Raw genomic sequence first — 17,500 nt, 5'->3', positions numbered from 1 at the left:
GTCTAACCCAGGTATATGGAGACCAGAACTGTGCACGGTGCTCCAAGTGTGGTCTAACCCAGGTATATGGAGATCAGAACTGTACACAGTGCTCCAAGTGTGGTCTAACCCAGGTATATGGAGACCAGAACTGTGCACGGTGCTCCAAGTGTGGTCTAACCCCGGTATATGGAGACCAGAACTGTGCACGGTGCTCCAAGTGTGGTCTAACCAAGGTTCTACACCAGTTTACATAACTTCCCTGCTTTGCAAAACCTCTGTGTCGCATCTGACCTCTCAGCCTTTGTTTCCCTGCAGGTTTTTGCTACGTGGAGTTTGATGATGTGGAGACACTGGAGGAAGCCCTCACATTTGACGGAGCGGTATGTGTATCTATGTTCTGTATGTCTTCCCCCTCTGCAGACATCCCATCGGGCAACACCAGGGCCGTGTGTGAGCGAAACTCACTGTTAACGGTTAATACAGGGTCTGGGGCGGTTTATATATAGAATAACAGACACCCGGGAGTGAGTTACAGGCTGGAATCTAATCGAGGGGTTTGGGGGGTTTATATACAGAATAACAGATACCCGGGAGTGAGTTACAGGCTGGAATCTAATCGAGGGGTTCGGGGGGTTTATATATAGAATAACAGATACCCGCGAGTGAGTTACAGGCTGGAATCTAATCGAGGGATTCGGGGGGTTTATATATAGAATAACACATACCCGGGAGTGAGTTATAGGCTGGAATCTAATCGAGGGGTTCGGGGGGTTTATATGTAGAATAACAGATACCCGGGAGTGAGTTACAGGCTGGAATCTAATCGAGGGGTTCGGGGGGTTTATATATAGAATAACAGATACCCGGGAGTGAGTTACAGGCTGGAATCTAATCGAGGGGTTCGGGGGGTTTATATGTAGAATAACAGATACCCGGGAGTGAGTTACAGGCTGGAATCTAATCGAGGGGTTCGGGGGTTTATATATAGAATAACAGATACCCGGGAGTGAGTTACAGGCTGGAATCTAATCGAGGGGTTCGGGGGGTTTATATATAGAATAACAGATACCCGGGAGTGAGATACAGGCTGGAATCTAATCGAGGGGTTCGGGGGTTTATATATAGAATAACAGATACCCGGGAGTGAGTTACAGGCTGGAATCTAATCGAGGGGTTTGGGGGGTTTATATATAGAATAACAGATACCCGGGGGTGAGTTGAAGGCTGGAATCTATAGAATTTATTGCAAGGGGGATGGAGTATAACAGCAGGGAAGTCCTGCTACAACTGTACAGGGTATTGGTGAGGCCACACCTGGAATACAGCGTAGGAGTTTTGGTCTCTGTATTTACGAAAGGATATACTTGATCTGGAGGCAGTTCAGAGAAGGTTCACTCGGTTGATTCCGGGGATGAGGGGGTTGACTTATGAGGAAAGGTTGAGGAGGTTGGGCCTCTACTCATTGGAATTCAGAAGAATGAGAGGTGATCTTATCGAAACGTATCAGATTATGAGGGGGCTCGACAAGGTGGATGCAGAGAGGATGTTCCCACTGATGGGGGAGACTAGAACTAGGGGGCATGGTCTTAGAATAAGGGGCCGCCCATTTAAAACTGAGATGAGGAGGAATTTCTTCTCTCAGAGGGTTGTAAATCTGTGGAATTCTCTGCCCCAGAGAGCTGTGGAGGCTGGGACATTGAATATATTTAAGGTGGAGATAGACAGATTTTTGAGCGATAAGGGAGTGAAGGGTTATGGGGAGCGGGCGGGGAAGTGGAGCTGAGTCCATGATCAGATCAGCCATGGTCGTATTAAATGGCGGAGCAGGCTCGAGGGGCCGAATGGCCGGCTCCTATTTCTTATGTTGAACTCTCTCTCTCTCTAACTCTCTCTCTCTCTCTCTCTCTCCCCGCCCAGCTCTACGGAGACCGGACATTACGAGTGGACATAGCAGAGGGCCGTAGACAAGAGAAAGGAGGATTTGGACGAGGAGGCGATCGAGGTGAGACCGGTGTCTCAAACGGTAAATGAGAATCTCTCCGTTCTCTCCTCCCCCTGTTTGGTGCCTTGCCTGCGAGAACTTGTATTGATACAGCGTCTTCAACCGAGTGAAAGGTCCCAAGACGCTTCTCAGGAGAAATTTGACACCGGGCCGCATCAGTAGCAATTAGCTGAAGGTTTTTGGGGAGCGTCTTCAAGGAGGAGAGAGGTGGAGAGGTTTAGGGAGGGAGTTCTAGAGCTCGGGGGCCCAGGCAACAGAAGGCACGGCCACCGATGGTGGAGCGATTATAATCAGGGATGGTCAGGGGGGCAGAATTAGAGGAGTGCAGACATCTCGGGGGGTTGTGGGGCTGGAGGAGGTTACAGAGATAGGGAGGGGTGTAGGGGCTGGAGGAGGTTACAGAGATAGGGAGGGATGTAGGGACTGGAGGGGGTTACAGAGATAGGGAGGGGTGTAGGGGCTGGAGGAGGTTACAGAGATAGGGAGGGGTGTAGGGGCTGGAGGATGTTACGGAGATAGGGAGGGGTGTTGGGGCTGGAGGAGGTTACAGAGATAGGGAGGGGTGTAGGGGCTGGAGGTGGTTACAGAGATGGGGAGGGGTGCAGGGGCTGGAGGAGGTTACAGAGATAGGGAGGGGTGTAGGGGCTGGAGGAGGTTACAGAGATAGGGAGGGGTGTAGGGGCTGGAGGAGGTTACAGAGATAGGGAGGGGTGCAGGGGCTGGAGGAGGTTACAGAGATAGGGAGGGGTGTAGGGGCTGGAGGAGGTTACAGAGATAGGGAGGGGTGTAGGGGCTGGAGGGGGTTACAGAGATAGGGAGGGGTGTAGAGGCTGGAGGGGGTTACAGAGATAGGGAGGGGTGCAGGGGCTAGAGGAGGTTACAGAGATAGGGAGGTGTGTAGGGGCTGGAGGGGGTTACAGAGATAGGGAGGGGTGTAGGGGCTGGAGGAGGTTACAGAGATAGGGAGGGGTGTAGGGGCTGGAGGAAGTTTCAGAGATAGGGAGGGGTGTAGGGGCTGGAGGAGGTTACAGAGATAGGGAGGGGTGTAGGGGCTGGAGGAGATTAGAGAGAGGGAGGGGGCGAGGGCCATGGAGGGATTTGTAAACCAGATTAGAATTTTGAAATCGAGGCATTGCTCAACCAAAAGCCAATGTGGGTCAGCGAGCACAGGGGGTGATGGGTGAGCGGGACTGGGTGTGAGTTAGGACACGGGTCAGCGAGCACAGGGGGTGATGGGTGAGTGGGACTCGGTGTGAGTTAGGACACGGGTCAGCGAGCACAGGGGGTGATGGGTGAGTGGGACTGGGTGTGAGTTAGGACACGGGGCAGTGAGCACAGGGGGTGATGGGTGAGTGGGACTGGGTGTGAGTTAGGACACGGGGCAGTGAGCACAGGGGGTGATGGGTGAGCGGGACTTGGTGTGAGTTAGGACACGGGGCAGTGAGCACAGGCGGTGATGGGTCAGCGGGACTGGGTGTGAGTTAGGACACGGGGCAGTGAGCACAGGGGGTGATGGGTGAGTGGGACTCGGTGTGAGTTAGGACACGGGGGCAGTGAGCACAGGGGGTGATGGGTGAGCGGGACTGGGTGTGAGTTAGGACACGGGGCAGTGAGCACAGGGGGTGATGGGTGAGTGGGACTGGGTGTGTGTTAGGACACTGGGACAGTGAGCACAGTGGGTGATGGGTGAGCGGGACTCGGTGTGAGTTAGGACACGGGGTCAGCGAGCACAGGGGGTGATGGGTGAGCGGGACTCGGTGCGAGTTAGGACACGAGGCAGTGAGCACAGGAGGTGATGGGTGAGTGGGACTGGGTGTGAGTTAGGACACGGGGTCAGTGAGCACAGGGGCTGATGGGTGAGCGGGACTGGGTGTGAGTTAGGACACGGGGGCAGTGAGCACAGGGGGTGATGGGTGAGCGGGACTCAGTGTGAGTTAGGACACGGGGGCAGTGAGCACAGGGGGTGATGGGTGAGTGGGACTGGGTGTGAGCTAGGACACGGGGCAGTGAGCACAGGGGGTGATGGGTGAGTGGGACTGGGTGTGAGTTAGGACACGGGGCAGTGAGCACAGGGGGGTGATGGGTGAGTGGGACTGGGTGTGAGTTAGGACACGGGGCACAGGGGGTGATGGGTGAGTGGGACTGGGTGTGAGTTAGGACACGGGGCACAGGGGGTGATGGGTGAGTGGGACTGGGTGTGAGTTAGGACACGGGGCATAGGGGGTGATGGGTGAGTGGGACTGGGTGTGAGTTAGGACACGGGGTCAGTGAGCACAGGGGGTGATGGGTGAGTGGGACTGGGTGTGAGTTAGGACACGGGGGCAGTGAGCACAGGGGGTGATGGGTGAGCGGGACTCGGTGTGAGTTAGGACACGGGGGCAGTGAGCACAGGGGGTGATGGGTGAGTGGGACTCGGTGTGAGTTAGGACACAGGGTCAGTGAGCACAGGGGGTGATGGGTGAGTGGGACTCGGTGTGAGTTAGGACACAGGGTCAGTGAGCACAGGGGGTGATGGGTGAGCGGGACTTGGTGTGAGTTAGGACACGGGGCAGTGAGCACAGGGGGTGATAGGTGAGTGGGACTGGGTGTGAGTTAGGACACGGGGGCAGTGAGCACAGGGGGTGATGGGTGAGTGGGACTCGGTGTGAGTTAGGACACGGGGCAATGAGCACAGTGGGTGATGGGTGAGTGGGACTGGGTGTGAGTTAGGACACGGGGTCAGCGAGCACAGGGGGTGATGGGTGAGTGGGACTCGGTGTGAGTTAGGACACGGGGTCAGTGAGCACAGGGGGGTGATGGGTGAGTGGGACTGGGTGTGAGTTAGGACACGGGGCAGTGAGCACAGGGGGTGATGGGTGAGTGGGACTGGGTGTGAGTTAGGACACGGGGTCAGTGAGCACAGGGGGTGATGGGTGAGTGGGACTCGGTGCGAGTTGGGACACGGGGACAGCCGAGTTTTGGATCACCTCGAGTTTACGTGGGGTAGAATGTGGGCCAGGAGTGCGTTGGAATAGTCAAGTCTGGAGCGGGGACAGAGGCAGGGACGAGGGTTTCAGCAGTGGATGAGCTGGGGCAGGGGGCAGAGACGGGCGATGTCACGGAGGGGGGAATAGCCGGGTTCTCGTGATGCTGAGGATTTGTGGTCGAAAGATCACCTTCAGGGTCAGGTCAGACAGCGAGGTTGCGAACAGTCTGTGTGAGCCTCAGGCAGGAGTCGGGGAGAGGGAGGGAAGTCAGCGGCTGGGGAACGCAGTTTGTGCCGGGGACTGAAGATAGTGGCCTCGGTCTTCCCCCAATATTCCATTGGAGAAAACTTCTGCTTCATCCGGAACTGGATGTGGGACACGCAGTCTGACAATTTCGAGACGGTGGAGCGGTCAAGAGAAGGGGTGGGGAGAGGTCGAGCTGGGTGTGGTCAGCGTACATGTGGAAACTGACTCTGTGTTTTCGGATGATATCGCCAAGGGGCAGCCGATTCATTCAGCTGACCCACACAGTTGTGATTCATAGCGTTACGTCGGAAGTTACAACAAGAAACGGGCCTTTCAGCCCAACTAGTCCGTGCCAAATGGCCGACTCCTCCTATTTCTTAAAGTCTTATGTATGTGCTTCACACTCGCCCCCTCCCATCCCACCCCATCACCATATCCTGTTCCTTTCTCCCTCGTGTGTCTCTCCAGCTCCCCCTTAAATCCATCGACACTAATCCCCTCAACCCCTCCCTGTGGCAGCGAGTCCCACATTCTCACCGCTCTCTGGGTAAAGAGGTTTCTCCCGAATTCCCCGTTGGGTTTATCAGTGACGATCTTATATTGGTGGCCCCCGAGTTCTGGTCTTCCCCACACAAGTGGGAACATCTTCTCTGCATCTACCCGATCAAACTATTTCACAATCCTAACGATCAGATCACGTCTCAGCCTCCTCCTTTCTAGAGAAACGAACCCCAGCCTATTTAATGTTTCCCCTCAGTTCTGGTATCATTCCTGTAAATCTTCTCTGCACCCTCCCCAGTGCCTCTATATCCTTTTTATAATATGGTGACCAGAACTGTGCACAGCGCTCCAAGTGTGGTCTAACCAGATCAGAACTGTGCGCAGTGCTCCAAGTGTGGTCTAACCAGACCAGAGCTGTGCACAGTGCTCCAAGTGTGGTCTAACCAGACCAGAACTGTGCACGGTGCTCCAAGTGTGGTCTAACCAGACCAGAACTGTGCACAGTGCTCCAAGTGTGGTCTAACCAGATCAGAACTGTGCACTGTGCTCCAAGTGTGGTCTAACCAGACCAGAACTGTGCACGGTGCTCCAAGTGTGGTCTAACCAGACCAGAACTGTGCACAGTGCTCCAAGTGTGGTCTAACCAGACCAGAACTGTGCACAGTGCTCCAAGTGTGGTCTAACCAGATCAGAACTGTGCACTGTGCTCCAAGTGTGGTCTAACCAGACCAGAACTGTGCACGGTGCTCCAAGTGTGGTCTAACCAGACCAGAACTGTGCACAGTGCTCCAAGTGTGGTCTAACCAGACCAGAACTGTGCACAGTGCTCCAAGTGTGGTCTAACCAGACCAGAACTGTGCACGGTGCTCCAAGTGTGGTCTAACCAGACCAGAACTGTGCACGGTGCTCCAAGTGTGGTCTAACCAGACCAGAACTGTTTACAGTGCTCCAAGTGTGGTCTAACCAGACCAGAACTGTGCACGGTGCTCCAAGTGTGGTCTAACCAGACCAGAACTGTGCACAGTGCTCCAAGTGTGGTCTAACCAGACCAGAACTGTGCACGGTGCTCCAAGTGTGGTCTAACCAGACCAGAACTGTGCACGGTGCTCCAAGTGTGGTCTAACCAGACCAGAACTGTGCACAGTGCTCCAAGTGTGGTCTAACCAGACCAGAACTGTGCACAGTGCTCCAAGTGTAGTCTAACCAGACCAGAACTGTGCACAGTGCTCCAAGTGTGGTCTAACCAGACCAGAACTGTGCACGGTGCTCCAAGTGTGGTCTAACCAGACCAGAACTGTGCACGGTGCTCCAAGTGTGGTCTAACCAGACCAGAACTGTACACAGTGCTCCAAGTGTGGTCTAACCAGACCAGAACTGTGCACGGTGCTCCAAGTGTGGTCTAACCAGACCAGAACTGTGTACGGTGCTCCAAGTGTGGTCTAACCAGACCAGAACTGTGCACAGTGCTCCAAGTGTGGTCTAACCAGACCAGAACTGTACACAGTGCTCCAAGTGTGGTCTAACCAGACCAGAACTGTGCACGGTGCTCCAAGTGTGGTTTAACCAGACCAGAACTGTGCACGGTGCTCCAAGTGTGGTCTAACCAGACCAGAACTGTGCACAGTGCTCCAAGTGTGATCTAACCAGACCAGAACTGTGCACAGTGCTCCAAGTGTGGTCTAACCAGACCAGAACTGTGCACGGTGCTCCAAGTGTGGCCTAACCAGACCAGAACTGTGCACAGTGCTCCAAGTGTGGTCTAACCAGACCAGAACTGTGCACAGTGCTCCAAGTGTGGTCTAACCCAGGTATATGGAGATCAGAGCGTAGAGAAGATGTTTTCACTCAGCTCCTCGAGTCAGTTCCACCATTCAGTTAGATCTGGCTGAAAGAGATCCCAGCCTCTCCAGTCTCTCCAGTCACTGAGGTCCCTCGTCCCTGGAAATCATTCTCTCAAATCTTTTCCGTACCCTCTCACAGGGCCTTCACATAGTCGAATGTCATAATTTAACCCTTTTTAGCCCTGGATATCATCCTGGTGACTTGGATAGGTTAGGTGAGTGGGCAAATGCATGACAGATGCAGTATAATGTGGATAAATGTGAGGTTATCCACTTTGGTGGCAAAAACAGGGAGGCGGAATATTATCTGAATGGCGACAGATTAGGAAAAGGGGAGGTGCAACGAGACCTGGGTGTCATGGTTCATCAGTCATTGAAGGTTGACATGCAGGTACAGCAGGCGGTGAAGAAGGCAAATGGTATGTTGGCCTTCATAGCGAGAGGATTTGAGTATAGGAGCAGGGAGGTGTTGCTACAGTTGTACAGGGTCTTGGTGAGACCTCACCTGGAGTATTGTAGAAATATAGAAACATAGAAAATAGGTGCAGGAGTAGGCCATTCGGCCCTTCGAGCCTGCACCACCATTCAATAAGATCATGGCTGATCATTCCCTCAGTACCCCTTTCCTGCTTTCTCTCCATACCCCTTCATCCCTTTAGCCATAAGGGCCACATCTAACTCCCTCTTGAATATATCCAATGAACTGGCCTCAACAACTCTCTCTGGTAGAGAATTCCACAGGTTCACAATTCTCTCAGAAGAAATTTCTCCTCATCTCAGTTTTAAATGGGCGGCCCCTTATTCTAAGACCATGCCCCCTAGTTCTAGTCTCCCCCATCAGTGGGAACATCCTCTCTGCATCCACCTTGTCAAGCCCTCCTCATAATCTTATACGTTTCGATAAGATCACCTCTCATTCTTCTGAATTCCAATGAGTAGAGGCCCAAACTCCTCAACCTTTCCTCATAAGTCAACCCCCTCATCCCCGGAATCAACCGAGTCAACCTTCTCTGAACTGCCTCCAGATCAAGTATATCCTTTCGTAAATATGGAGACCAAAACTGCACGCAGTACTCCAGGTGTGGCCTCACCAATACCCTGTATAACTGGAGCGAGACTTCCCTGCTTTTATACTCCATCCCCCTTTGCAATAAAGGCCACGATACCATTGGCCCTTCCTGATCACTTGCTGTACCTGCATACTAACCTTTTGTGTTTCATGCACAAGTACCCCCAGGTCCCGCTGTACTGCGGCACTTTGTAATCTTTCTCCATTTAAATAATAACTTGCACTTTGATTTTTTTTTCTGCCAAAGTGCATGACCTCACACTTTCCAACATTATACTCCATCTGACAATATAAGTAAGATTTCTACATTTACCCGTATTGTCGGCCTGTATGCGTCAGTTAACCTGGGGTCCTGTGTAAGGTTTTGGTCTCCTAATCTGAGGAAGGACGTTCTTGCTCTTGAGGGAGTGCAGCGAAGGTTCACCAGACTGATTCCCGGGATGGCACGACTGACATATGAGGGGAGACTGGATCGACTGGGCTTATAGTCACTGGAGTTTAGAAGAATGAGCGGGGTTCTCATCGAAACGTATAAAATTCTGACGGGACTGGACAGGTTAGATTGCAGGAAGAATGTTCCCGATGTTAGGGAAGTCCAGAACCAGGGGTCACACAGTCTAAGGATTAAGGGGTAAGCCATTTAGGACCGAGATGAGGAGAAACTTCTTCACCCAGAGAGTGGTGAACCTGTGGAATTCTCTACCGCAGAGAGTTGTTGAGGCCAGTTCGTTGGATATATTCAAAAGGGAGTTAGATGTGGCCCTTACGGCTAAAGGGATCAAGGGGGTATGGAGAGAAAGCAGGAATGGGGTACTGAGGTTGCATGATCAGCCATGATCTTATTGAATGTGAACTCCAGGTGGGGTTGTGACCAGAGCATTAGATAAACTGTGACATCACTCTGTATTTCAGCCTCCTTGCAATAAAGGCCAACATCCCATCAGCCTTTTTTAAGGTTATTTTTTTACACCTGGTCCATTAGCGTTTAGAGTATTCCGCTAAATCTCTTTGCCCCCTCCACGGTTCCGAGCATCTCGCCATTTCGAAAGTCCCCTGATCTATCGTTCTCTGGTCCAACTGGAAAACATCACGCTGAACTCCATCTGCCACACACTTTCCTGCTCGCTAACATCTCAACATCTCCCCATCTCCCCCTCTTGTTCGTTTGACAATCATCTGTGTCCCTCTGGTAACCCACCCTCCGGCCACTGGAAACCGTTTCTCCTTCGTTGCTCTTGTCGAGACCCCTCGGGATTTTGAACCCCTCGATCACCTCTCTTCTCCACCTTCTCTGCTCCCAAGGAGAGCCACCCCAGCTTGAGAATGTAACCGGCAGAGTGGACAAGGGAGAGCCAGTGGATGTGGTGTATTTGGACTTTCAAAAGGCTTTTGACAAGGTCCCGCACACGAGATTGGTGTGCAAGATCAAAGCACATGGTATTGGGGGTAATGTGCTGACGTGGATAGAGAACTGGTTGGCAGACAGGAAGCAGAGAGTCGGGATAAACGGGTCCTTTTCAGAATGGCAGGCAGTGACTAGTGGGGTGCCGCAGGGCTCAGTGCTGGGACCCCAGCTATTTACAATATACAGTAACGATTTGGACGAAGGAATTGAGTGTAATATCTCCAAGTTTGCAGATGACACTAAGCTGGGTGACAGTGTGAGCTGTGAGGAGGACGCTAAGAGGCTGCAGGGTGACTTGGACAGGTTAGGTGAGTGGGCAAATACATGGCAGATGCAGTATAATGTGGATAAATGTGAGGTTATCCACTTTGGGGGCAAAAACAGGAAGGCAGAATATAATCTGAATGGTGGCAGATTAGGAAAAGGGGAGGTGCAACGAGACCTGGGTGTCATGGTACATCAGTCATTGAAAGTTGGCATGCAGGTACAGCAGGCGGTGAAGAAGGCAAATGGTATGTTGGCCTTCATAGCGAGAGGATTTGAGTATAGGAGCAGGGAGGTCTTACTGCAGTTGTACAGGGCCTTGGTGAGGCCTCACCTGGAATATTGTGTTCAGTTTTGGTCTCCTAATCTGAGGAAGGACGTTCTTGCTATTGAGGGAGTGCAGCGAAGGTTCACCAGACTGATTCCCGGGATGGCAGGACTGACATATGAAGAAAGATTGGATCGACTAGGCTTATATTCACTGGAATTTAGAAGGATGAGAGGGGATCTCATAGAAACGTATAAAATTCTGACGGGATTGGACAGGTTAGATGCAGGAAGAATGTTCCCGATGTTGGGGAAGTCCAGAACCAGGGGTCACAGTCTAAGGATAAGGGGTAAGCCATTTAGGACCGAGATGAGGAGAAACTTCTTCACTCAGAGAGTGGTGAACCTGTGAAATTCTCTACCACAGAAAGTTGTTGGGGGCCAGTTCGTTGGATATATTCAAAAGGGAGTTAGATGTGGCCCTTACGGCTAAAGGGATCAAGGGGTATGGAGAGAAAGCAGGAATGGGGTACTGAAGTTGCATGATCAGCCATGATCATATTGAATGGTGGTGCAGGCTCGAAGGGCCGAATGGCCTGCTCCTGCACCTATTGTCTATGTTTTTATGTTAACCTTCTCTGCTCCCAAGGAGAACAACCCCAGCTTGTCCAGTGCCTCCACGTAACTGAAGGCCCTCCTCCCTCGAACCATTGTTGTCAATCTCCCTCTGCACCCTCTCCAAGGCCTTCACACCCTCCCTAAAGTACGGTGCCCAGAATTGGACCCAATGCTCCAGTTGGGGCTGAACCGGTGTTTTATACAGGTCCATCATCATGTCCTTCCTTTTGTAATCGATGCCTCTGTTTATGAAGACCAGGATCCCGTATACTTTTTTGAAACCGATTTCTCAAGCTGTCGTTCCACCTTCAACGATTTCTGTACGCATACCCCCCCAGGTCTCTCTGTTCATGCACCCTCTTTAGAATCGCACCCTTTCGTTCATATCAACTCTGTACGATGTTCCTGCCAAAATGCTTTTGGTCACCTTACTTAAGGAAGGATATACTGGCTTTGGAGGGGGTACAGAGACGATTCACTAGGCTGATTCCGGAGATGAGGGGGTTACCTTATGATAGATTGAGCAGACTGGGTCTTTACTCCTTGGAGTTCAGAAGGATGAGGGGGTGATCTTATAGAAACATTTAAAATAATGAAAGGGATAGACAAGATAGAGGCAGAGAGGTTGTTTCCACTGGTCGGGGAGACTAGAACTAGGGGGCACAGCCTCAAAATACGGGGGAGCCAATTTAAAACCGAGTTGAGAAGGAATTTCTTCTCCCAGAGGGTTGTGAATCTGTGGAATTCTCTGCCCAAGGAAGCAGTTGAGGCTAGCTCATTGAATGTATTCAAGTCACAGAGAGATAGATTTTTAACCAATAAGGGAATTAAGGGTTACGGGGAGCGGGCGGGTAAGTGGAACTGAGTCCACGGCCAGATCAGCCGTGATCTTGTTGAATGGCGGAGCAGGCTCGAGGGGCTAGATGACCTACTCCTGTTCCTAATTCTGATGTTCGCACTTTTCTGCCTTAAACTGCGTCTGCCTCGTGCCCGCCCATTCCACCGGCCGGTCTGTGTCCCCTTGTGGTCTGCCGCTATCCTCACCGTTCACCGTGCGCCCATGCTTTGCGTCATTTGCAAACTCTGCCTCCCGCCCCTGCACACCCGCCCAACTCATTGACACCTGCCAAGGAAAGCAGTGGGTGTGAGATCGGGCTCACCCAGCGTAGGATCACACGGGATATACGGCCCAGAAACAGGCCGTTCAGCCCCAAACGGCCCGCGGCGGTGTTTGTTTAAGGAGGGATGTACCTGCAGCGGAGGCAGTTCGGAGACGGCTCACCCGGTCGATTCCTGAGATGAAGGGGTTGTCTCATTTGAAGAAAGCTCAGGCCTGTACTCATTGGAGCTTAGAAGAATGAGAGGTGGTCTTATTGAAACATAGATATGACTCTGAGGGGGCTGGACAGGCTAGATGCAGAGAGAATGTTTCCCCCCCTCGTGGGGGAATCTAGAACCAGGGGGCATGGTCTCAGAATAAGGGGCCGCCCATTTATAACTGAGATGAGGAGGAATTTCTTCTCTCTGAGGGTTGTAAATCTGTGGAATTCTCTGCCCCAGAGAGCTGTGGAGGCTGGGACATTGAATAAATTTAAGGCGGAGATAGACAGATTTGCAAATGATTAGGGAGTGAAGGGTTACGGGGAGCGGGCGGGGAAGTGGAGCTGAGTCCATGATCGGATCAGCCATGATCGTATTAAATGGCGGAGCAGGCTCGAGGGGCCGAATGGCCGACTCCTGCTCCTATTTCTTATGTTCTTACGTTTATGCCCCACCCGAGCCTCCTCCTATCCTTTCCTCATCTAACTCTATCAGCACAACCCTCTGTTCCCTTCTCCCTCATATCCCTGTCCAGCCTCCCCTTAAATCCATCGATAATATTCCCCTCAACCCCTCCCTGTGGCAGCGAGTTCCACATTCTCACCGCTCTCCGGGTAAAGAAGTTGCTCCTGAATTCCCCATTGGATTTCTGGGTGACTATCTTATATTGATGGCCTCTAGTTCTGCTCTTTCCCCACAAGTGGGAACATTCTCTCTGTATCCACTCAGTCAAAACCTTTCATCATTCTAAAGACCTCTATTAGGTCACCCCTCAGAGCAAAGAGACCCAGACTGTTCATCCTTCCCTGATATGTATACCCTCGCATTTTTGGTATCATCCTTGTAAATCTTCTCTGCACCCTCTCCAGTGCCTCTATATCCTTTTTATAACATGGTGACCTGAACTGTGCACAGTGCTCCAAGTGTGGTCTAACCAGACCAGAACTGTGCACGGTGCTCCAAGTGTGATCTAACCAGACCAGAACTGTACACGGTGCTCCAAGTGTGGTCTAACCAGACCAGAACTGTGCACAGTGCTCCAAGTGTGGTCTAACCAGACCAGAACTGTGCACAGTGCTCCAAGTGTGGTCTAACCAGACCAGAACTGTGCACAGTGCTCCAAGTGTGGTCTAACTATTGACTGTTTGACCTAACTTGGATATCCGGCGTGCTAGTCCCTAGAGTTTAGAAGAATGAGAGGGGATCTCATTGAAACATAGAAAATTCTTACAGGGCTCAACAGGGTAGATACAGGGAGGGTGTTTCCCCCAGGGCTGGGGAGTCAAGAACCAGGGGTCACACAGTCTCAGGATAAGGGGGCGGTCATTTAGGACCGAGATGAGGAGAAATGTGTTCACTCAGAAGGGGGGTGAATCTTTGGAATTCTCTACAACAACAAACTTGTATTTATGTCGTGCCTTTAACGTAGTAAAATGTCCCGAAGCGCTTCACAGGAATGCTGTAAGACAAAAATTTGACACATGAGAAGAAATTAGGGACAGGTGACCAAAAGTTTGGTCAAAGAGGGAGGTTTTAAGGAGCGTCTCGAAGGAGGAGAGAGAGAGAGAGAGAGAGAGAGAGAGAGAGATAGGCGGAGAGGTTTAGGGAGAGAGTTGCAGAGCTTGGGGCCCAGGCAACAGAAGGCACGGCCACCGATGGTGGAGCGATTATAATCAGGGATGGTCAGGGGGGCAGAATTAGAGGAGCGCAGACATCTCGGGGGTGGGGGTTGTGGGGCTGGAGGTGGTTACAGAGATAGGGAGGGGTGTACGGGCTGGAGGAGGTTACAGAGATAGGGAGGGGTGTAGGGGCTGGAGGAGGTTACAGAGATAGGGAGGGGTGTAGGGGCTGGAGGGGGTTACAGAGATAGGGAGGGTGTAGGGGCTGGTGGAGGTTACAGAGATAGGGAGGGGTGTAGGGGCTGGAGGGGGTTACAGCGATAGGGAGGGGTGTAGGGGCTGGAGGAGGTTACAGAGATAGGGAGGGGGCAAAGGCCATGGAGGGATTTGAAAATAAGGATGAGAATTTTGAAATCGAGGTACTGCCCGACCGGGAGCCAATGGAGGTCGGTGAGCACAGGGGGTGATGGGTGAGTGGGACTCGGTGTGAGTTAGGACACGGGGCAGTGAACACAGGGGGTGATGGGTGAGCGGGACTGGGTGTGAGTTAGGACACGGGGGCAGTGAGCACAGGGGGTGATGGGTGAGTGGGACTGGGTGTGAGTTAGGACATGGGGCAGTGAGCACAGGGGGTGATGGGTGAGTGGGACTCGGTGTGAGTTAGGACACGGGGCAGTGAGCACAGGGGGTGATGGGTGAGTGGGACTGGGTGCGAGTTAGGACATGGGGCAGTGAGCACAGGGGGTGATGGGTGAGTGGGACTCGGTGTGAGTTAGGACACGGGGCAGTGAGCACGGGGTGATGGATGAGTGGAACTGGGTGTGATTTAGGACACGGGGCAGTGAGCACAGAGGGTGATGGGTGAGCGGGACTGGGTGTGAGTTAGGACACGGGGCAGTGAGCACAGGGGGTGATGTGTGAGCGGGACTCGATGTGAGTTAGGACACGGGGTCAGTGAGCACAGAGGGTGATGGGTGAGCGGGACTCGATGTGAGTTAGGACACGGGGCAGTGAGCACAGGGGGTGGTGTGTGAGCGGGACTCGGTGTGAGTTAGGACACGGGGCAGTGAGCACGGGGTGATGGGTGAGCGGGACTGGGTATGAGTTAGGACACGGGGTCAGTGAGCACAGGGGGTGATGGGTGAGTGGGACTCGGCGCGAGTTAGGACACGGGGGCAGTGAGCACAGGGGGTGATGGGTGAGTGGGACTCGGTGCGAGTTAGGACACGGGGGCAGTGAGCACAGGGGGTGATGTGTGAGTGGGACTGGGTGTGAGTTAGGACACGGGGCAGTGAGCACAGAGGGTGATGGGTGAGTGGGACTGGGTGTGAGTTAGGACACGGGTCAGTGAGCACAGGGGGTGATGGGTGAGCGGGACTGGGTGTGAGTTAGGACACGGGGTCAGTGAGCACAGGGGGTGATGGGTGAGTGGGACTGGGTGTGAGTTAGGACACGGGGTCAGTGAGCACAGGGGGTGATGGGTGAGTGGGACTCGGTGCGAGTTAGGACACAGGGCAGTGAGCACAGGGGGTGATGGGTGAGCGGGACTCGACCAAATGGATGGTCAGTCGTTGAGTACATTCAAGGCTTGAGATGGCTATATTATTGGGCCCTGGGGCAAGCGAGGGATGTGGGGATCGGAGTGGGGTGCGGTATTGAAGTTTAAGTTCGGCCGTGATCCTATCGAATCTCGGAACAGGCTCGAAGGGCCTTCTGCTAATTGTGTTCTGTTCTGATACCCCGGAGTTGGAAATCATTGGGTCCTGGAGATTTGTCTTGTCTTAAGTCACATTACTTTCGCCATTTCTGTTTTGCGTATCTTAAGTCTGAGTGGAGCCTGGAAACAGGACATGAGTGTTCCTCATGCGATAAGGTGTGGGAGGGGAGTCCTGGAAACAGGACCTCGAGCTGGGCCCTTGGGTGCAGTGGACTGGAGTGACCAAATGGTCTGTTCACATTCCAGACTGGCTGTGCCTTGATCATTATCGGCCCCTAAATCTTTTTTTTCTCCTTCTCCGCGTGATTCTCGCACAGGCCGAGGGGGCTCAAGGGGAGGACTGCGCGGTGGCCGCGATGATGACTTTCAAGGAGGAGGTGAGGGCTTATTCCCCTGCGCTTTACGTTGGCCGTGGAACTGATGTCCGCTCTGCGCCCAGCCCAGCCCAGCGAGGCCAGGCCCCGTTCGCTGGTGTGCCGTTCCGGAGGTGGTCGAGCCCTTGGCTGAGGATTTCTCCTTCAACTTGAGGCAACGCAGGCCCCTGAACTACTGCCAGCTCTCCCCCCACTAGGCCCGAACTGGAGCCTGGGCTTTTCCTGTGGTGGATGTGGGTGGGGGGGAGGTAGGTGGATTGACAGCCGCTGTATGTTGGGTGTGAGGCCTGTGCTTCGAGTCAGGGCTCCTGTACCCGGGGTGGGGAGGCCTCGCCCCAGGTTCGTGGGGGCCTGGGCCTGGGCCTGGGCCTGGGCCTGGAGTGAAGCGACTGCCCTCTTCCTGTCCTGTCCTCTCCAGTCCCGATGCCCAGCTCCTGGATGGGTTCCACAACACGTCTGGGAGTTGGGGCGGAGGGGGAGAGGGACGGAGGGGAGGAATGGAGGGGAGGTGAGGGGAGGAATGGGGAGGGACGGAGTGGTTGGGGTAGGGTCGGGATGGAGGGGAGGCGAGGGGGGGGGAGGGGGAGGGGGAGGGACGGAGAGGAGGTGAGGGATGTGAGCTGATGGGTGGTCGGCCCGACTTGTGTGGAACAGGGAAGGAACGTGCTCACTGCCCGCGATGTTTACCCATAACCATCTTCATTTAATTTGGCGTTACATCCTATCCCTCCCTCTCTGCCCCTCCCTCCCTCTCTGCCCCTCCCTCCCTCTCTGCCCCTCCCTCCCTCTTTGTCCCTCCCTCCCTCCCTGTCCCTCCCTCCCTCCCTCTCTGTCCCTCCCTCCCCCTCCCTCCCTGCCCCTCCCTCCCTCCCCCTCCCTGCCCCTCTCTCCCTCCCCCTCCCTGCCCCTCTCTCCCCTCTCTGTCCCTCCCTCCCTCCCCCCCTCTCTGTCCCTCCCTCCCTCCCCCTCTCTGTCCCTCCCTCCCTCCCCCTCTCTGTCCCTCCCTCCCTCCCCCTCTCTGTCCCTCCCTCCCTCCCCTCTCTGTCTCTCCCTCCCTCCCTCCCCCTCTCTGCCTCTCCCTCCCTCCCTCCCCCTCTCTGCCTCTCCCTCCCTCCCTCCCCTTCTCTGCCTCTCCCTCCCTCCCTCTCCCTCTCTGCCTCTCCCCTCCCTCCTCCCCTCTCTGCCTCTCCCTCCCTCCCTCCCCCTCTCTGCCTCTCCCTCCCTCCCTCCCCCTCTCTGCCTCTCCCTCCCTCCCTCCCCCTCTCTGCCTCTCCCTCCCTCCCTCCCCCTCTCTGCCTCTCCCTCCCCT

General features: G+C 53.9%; 1 protein-coding gene across 5 annotated transcripts in view; it reads left to right on the top strand.

Moving 5' to 3' along the window:
• LOC139242047 (eukaryotic translation initiation factor 4H-like) overlaps positions 1 to 17,500 on the top strand; it is a 54,759-nt gene that overhangs the window by 32,771 nt on the left and 4,488 nt on the right. For 2 of the 5 annotated variants that reach the window (XM_070870181.1, XM_070870180.1), the window contains exons 3-5: positions 298 to 362; positions 1,900 to 2,005; positions 16,135 to 16,194. In XM_070870181.1, coding sequence (XP_070726282.1) covers positions 298 to 362; positions 1,900 to 2,005; positions 16,135 to 16,194 — 231 coding nt within the window. The remainder of the gene's footprint in view (positions 1 to 297; positions 363 to 1,899; positions 2,006 to 16,134; positions 16,195 to 17,500) is intronic. The other 3 variants (XM_070870183.1, XM_070870185.1, XM_070870184.1) reach the window with 3 other exon arrangements.

This window comes from Pristiophorus japonicus, unplaced genomic scaffold (assembly GCF_044704955.1).
Source record: "Pristiophorus japonicus isolate sPriJap1 unplaced genomic scaffold, sPriJap1.hap1 HAP1_SCAFFOLD_118, whole genome shotgun sequence".
In the NCBI taxonomy this organism is placed as follows: Eukaryota; Metazoa; Chordata; class Chondrichthyes; family Pristiophoridae; genus Pristiophorus; species Pristiophorus japonicus.
Note: the sequence above shows the minus strand (reverse complement) of the source record. Positions and strands in the feature narration are given on the sequence as shown.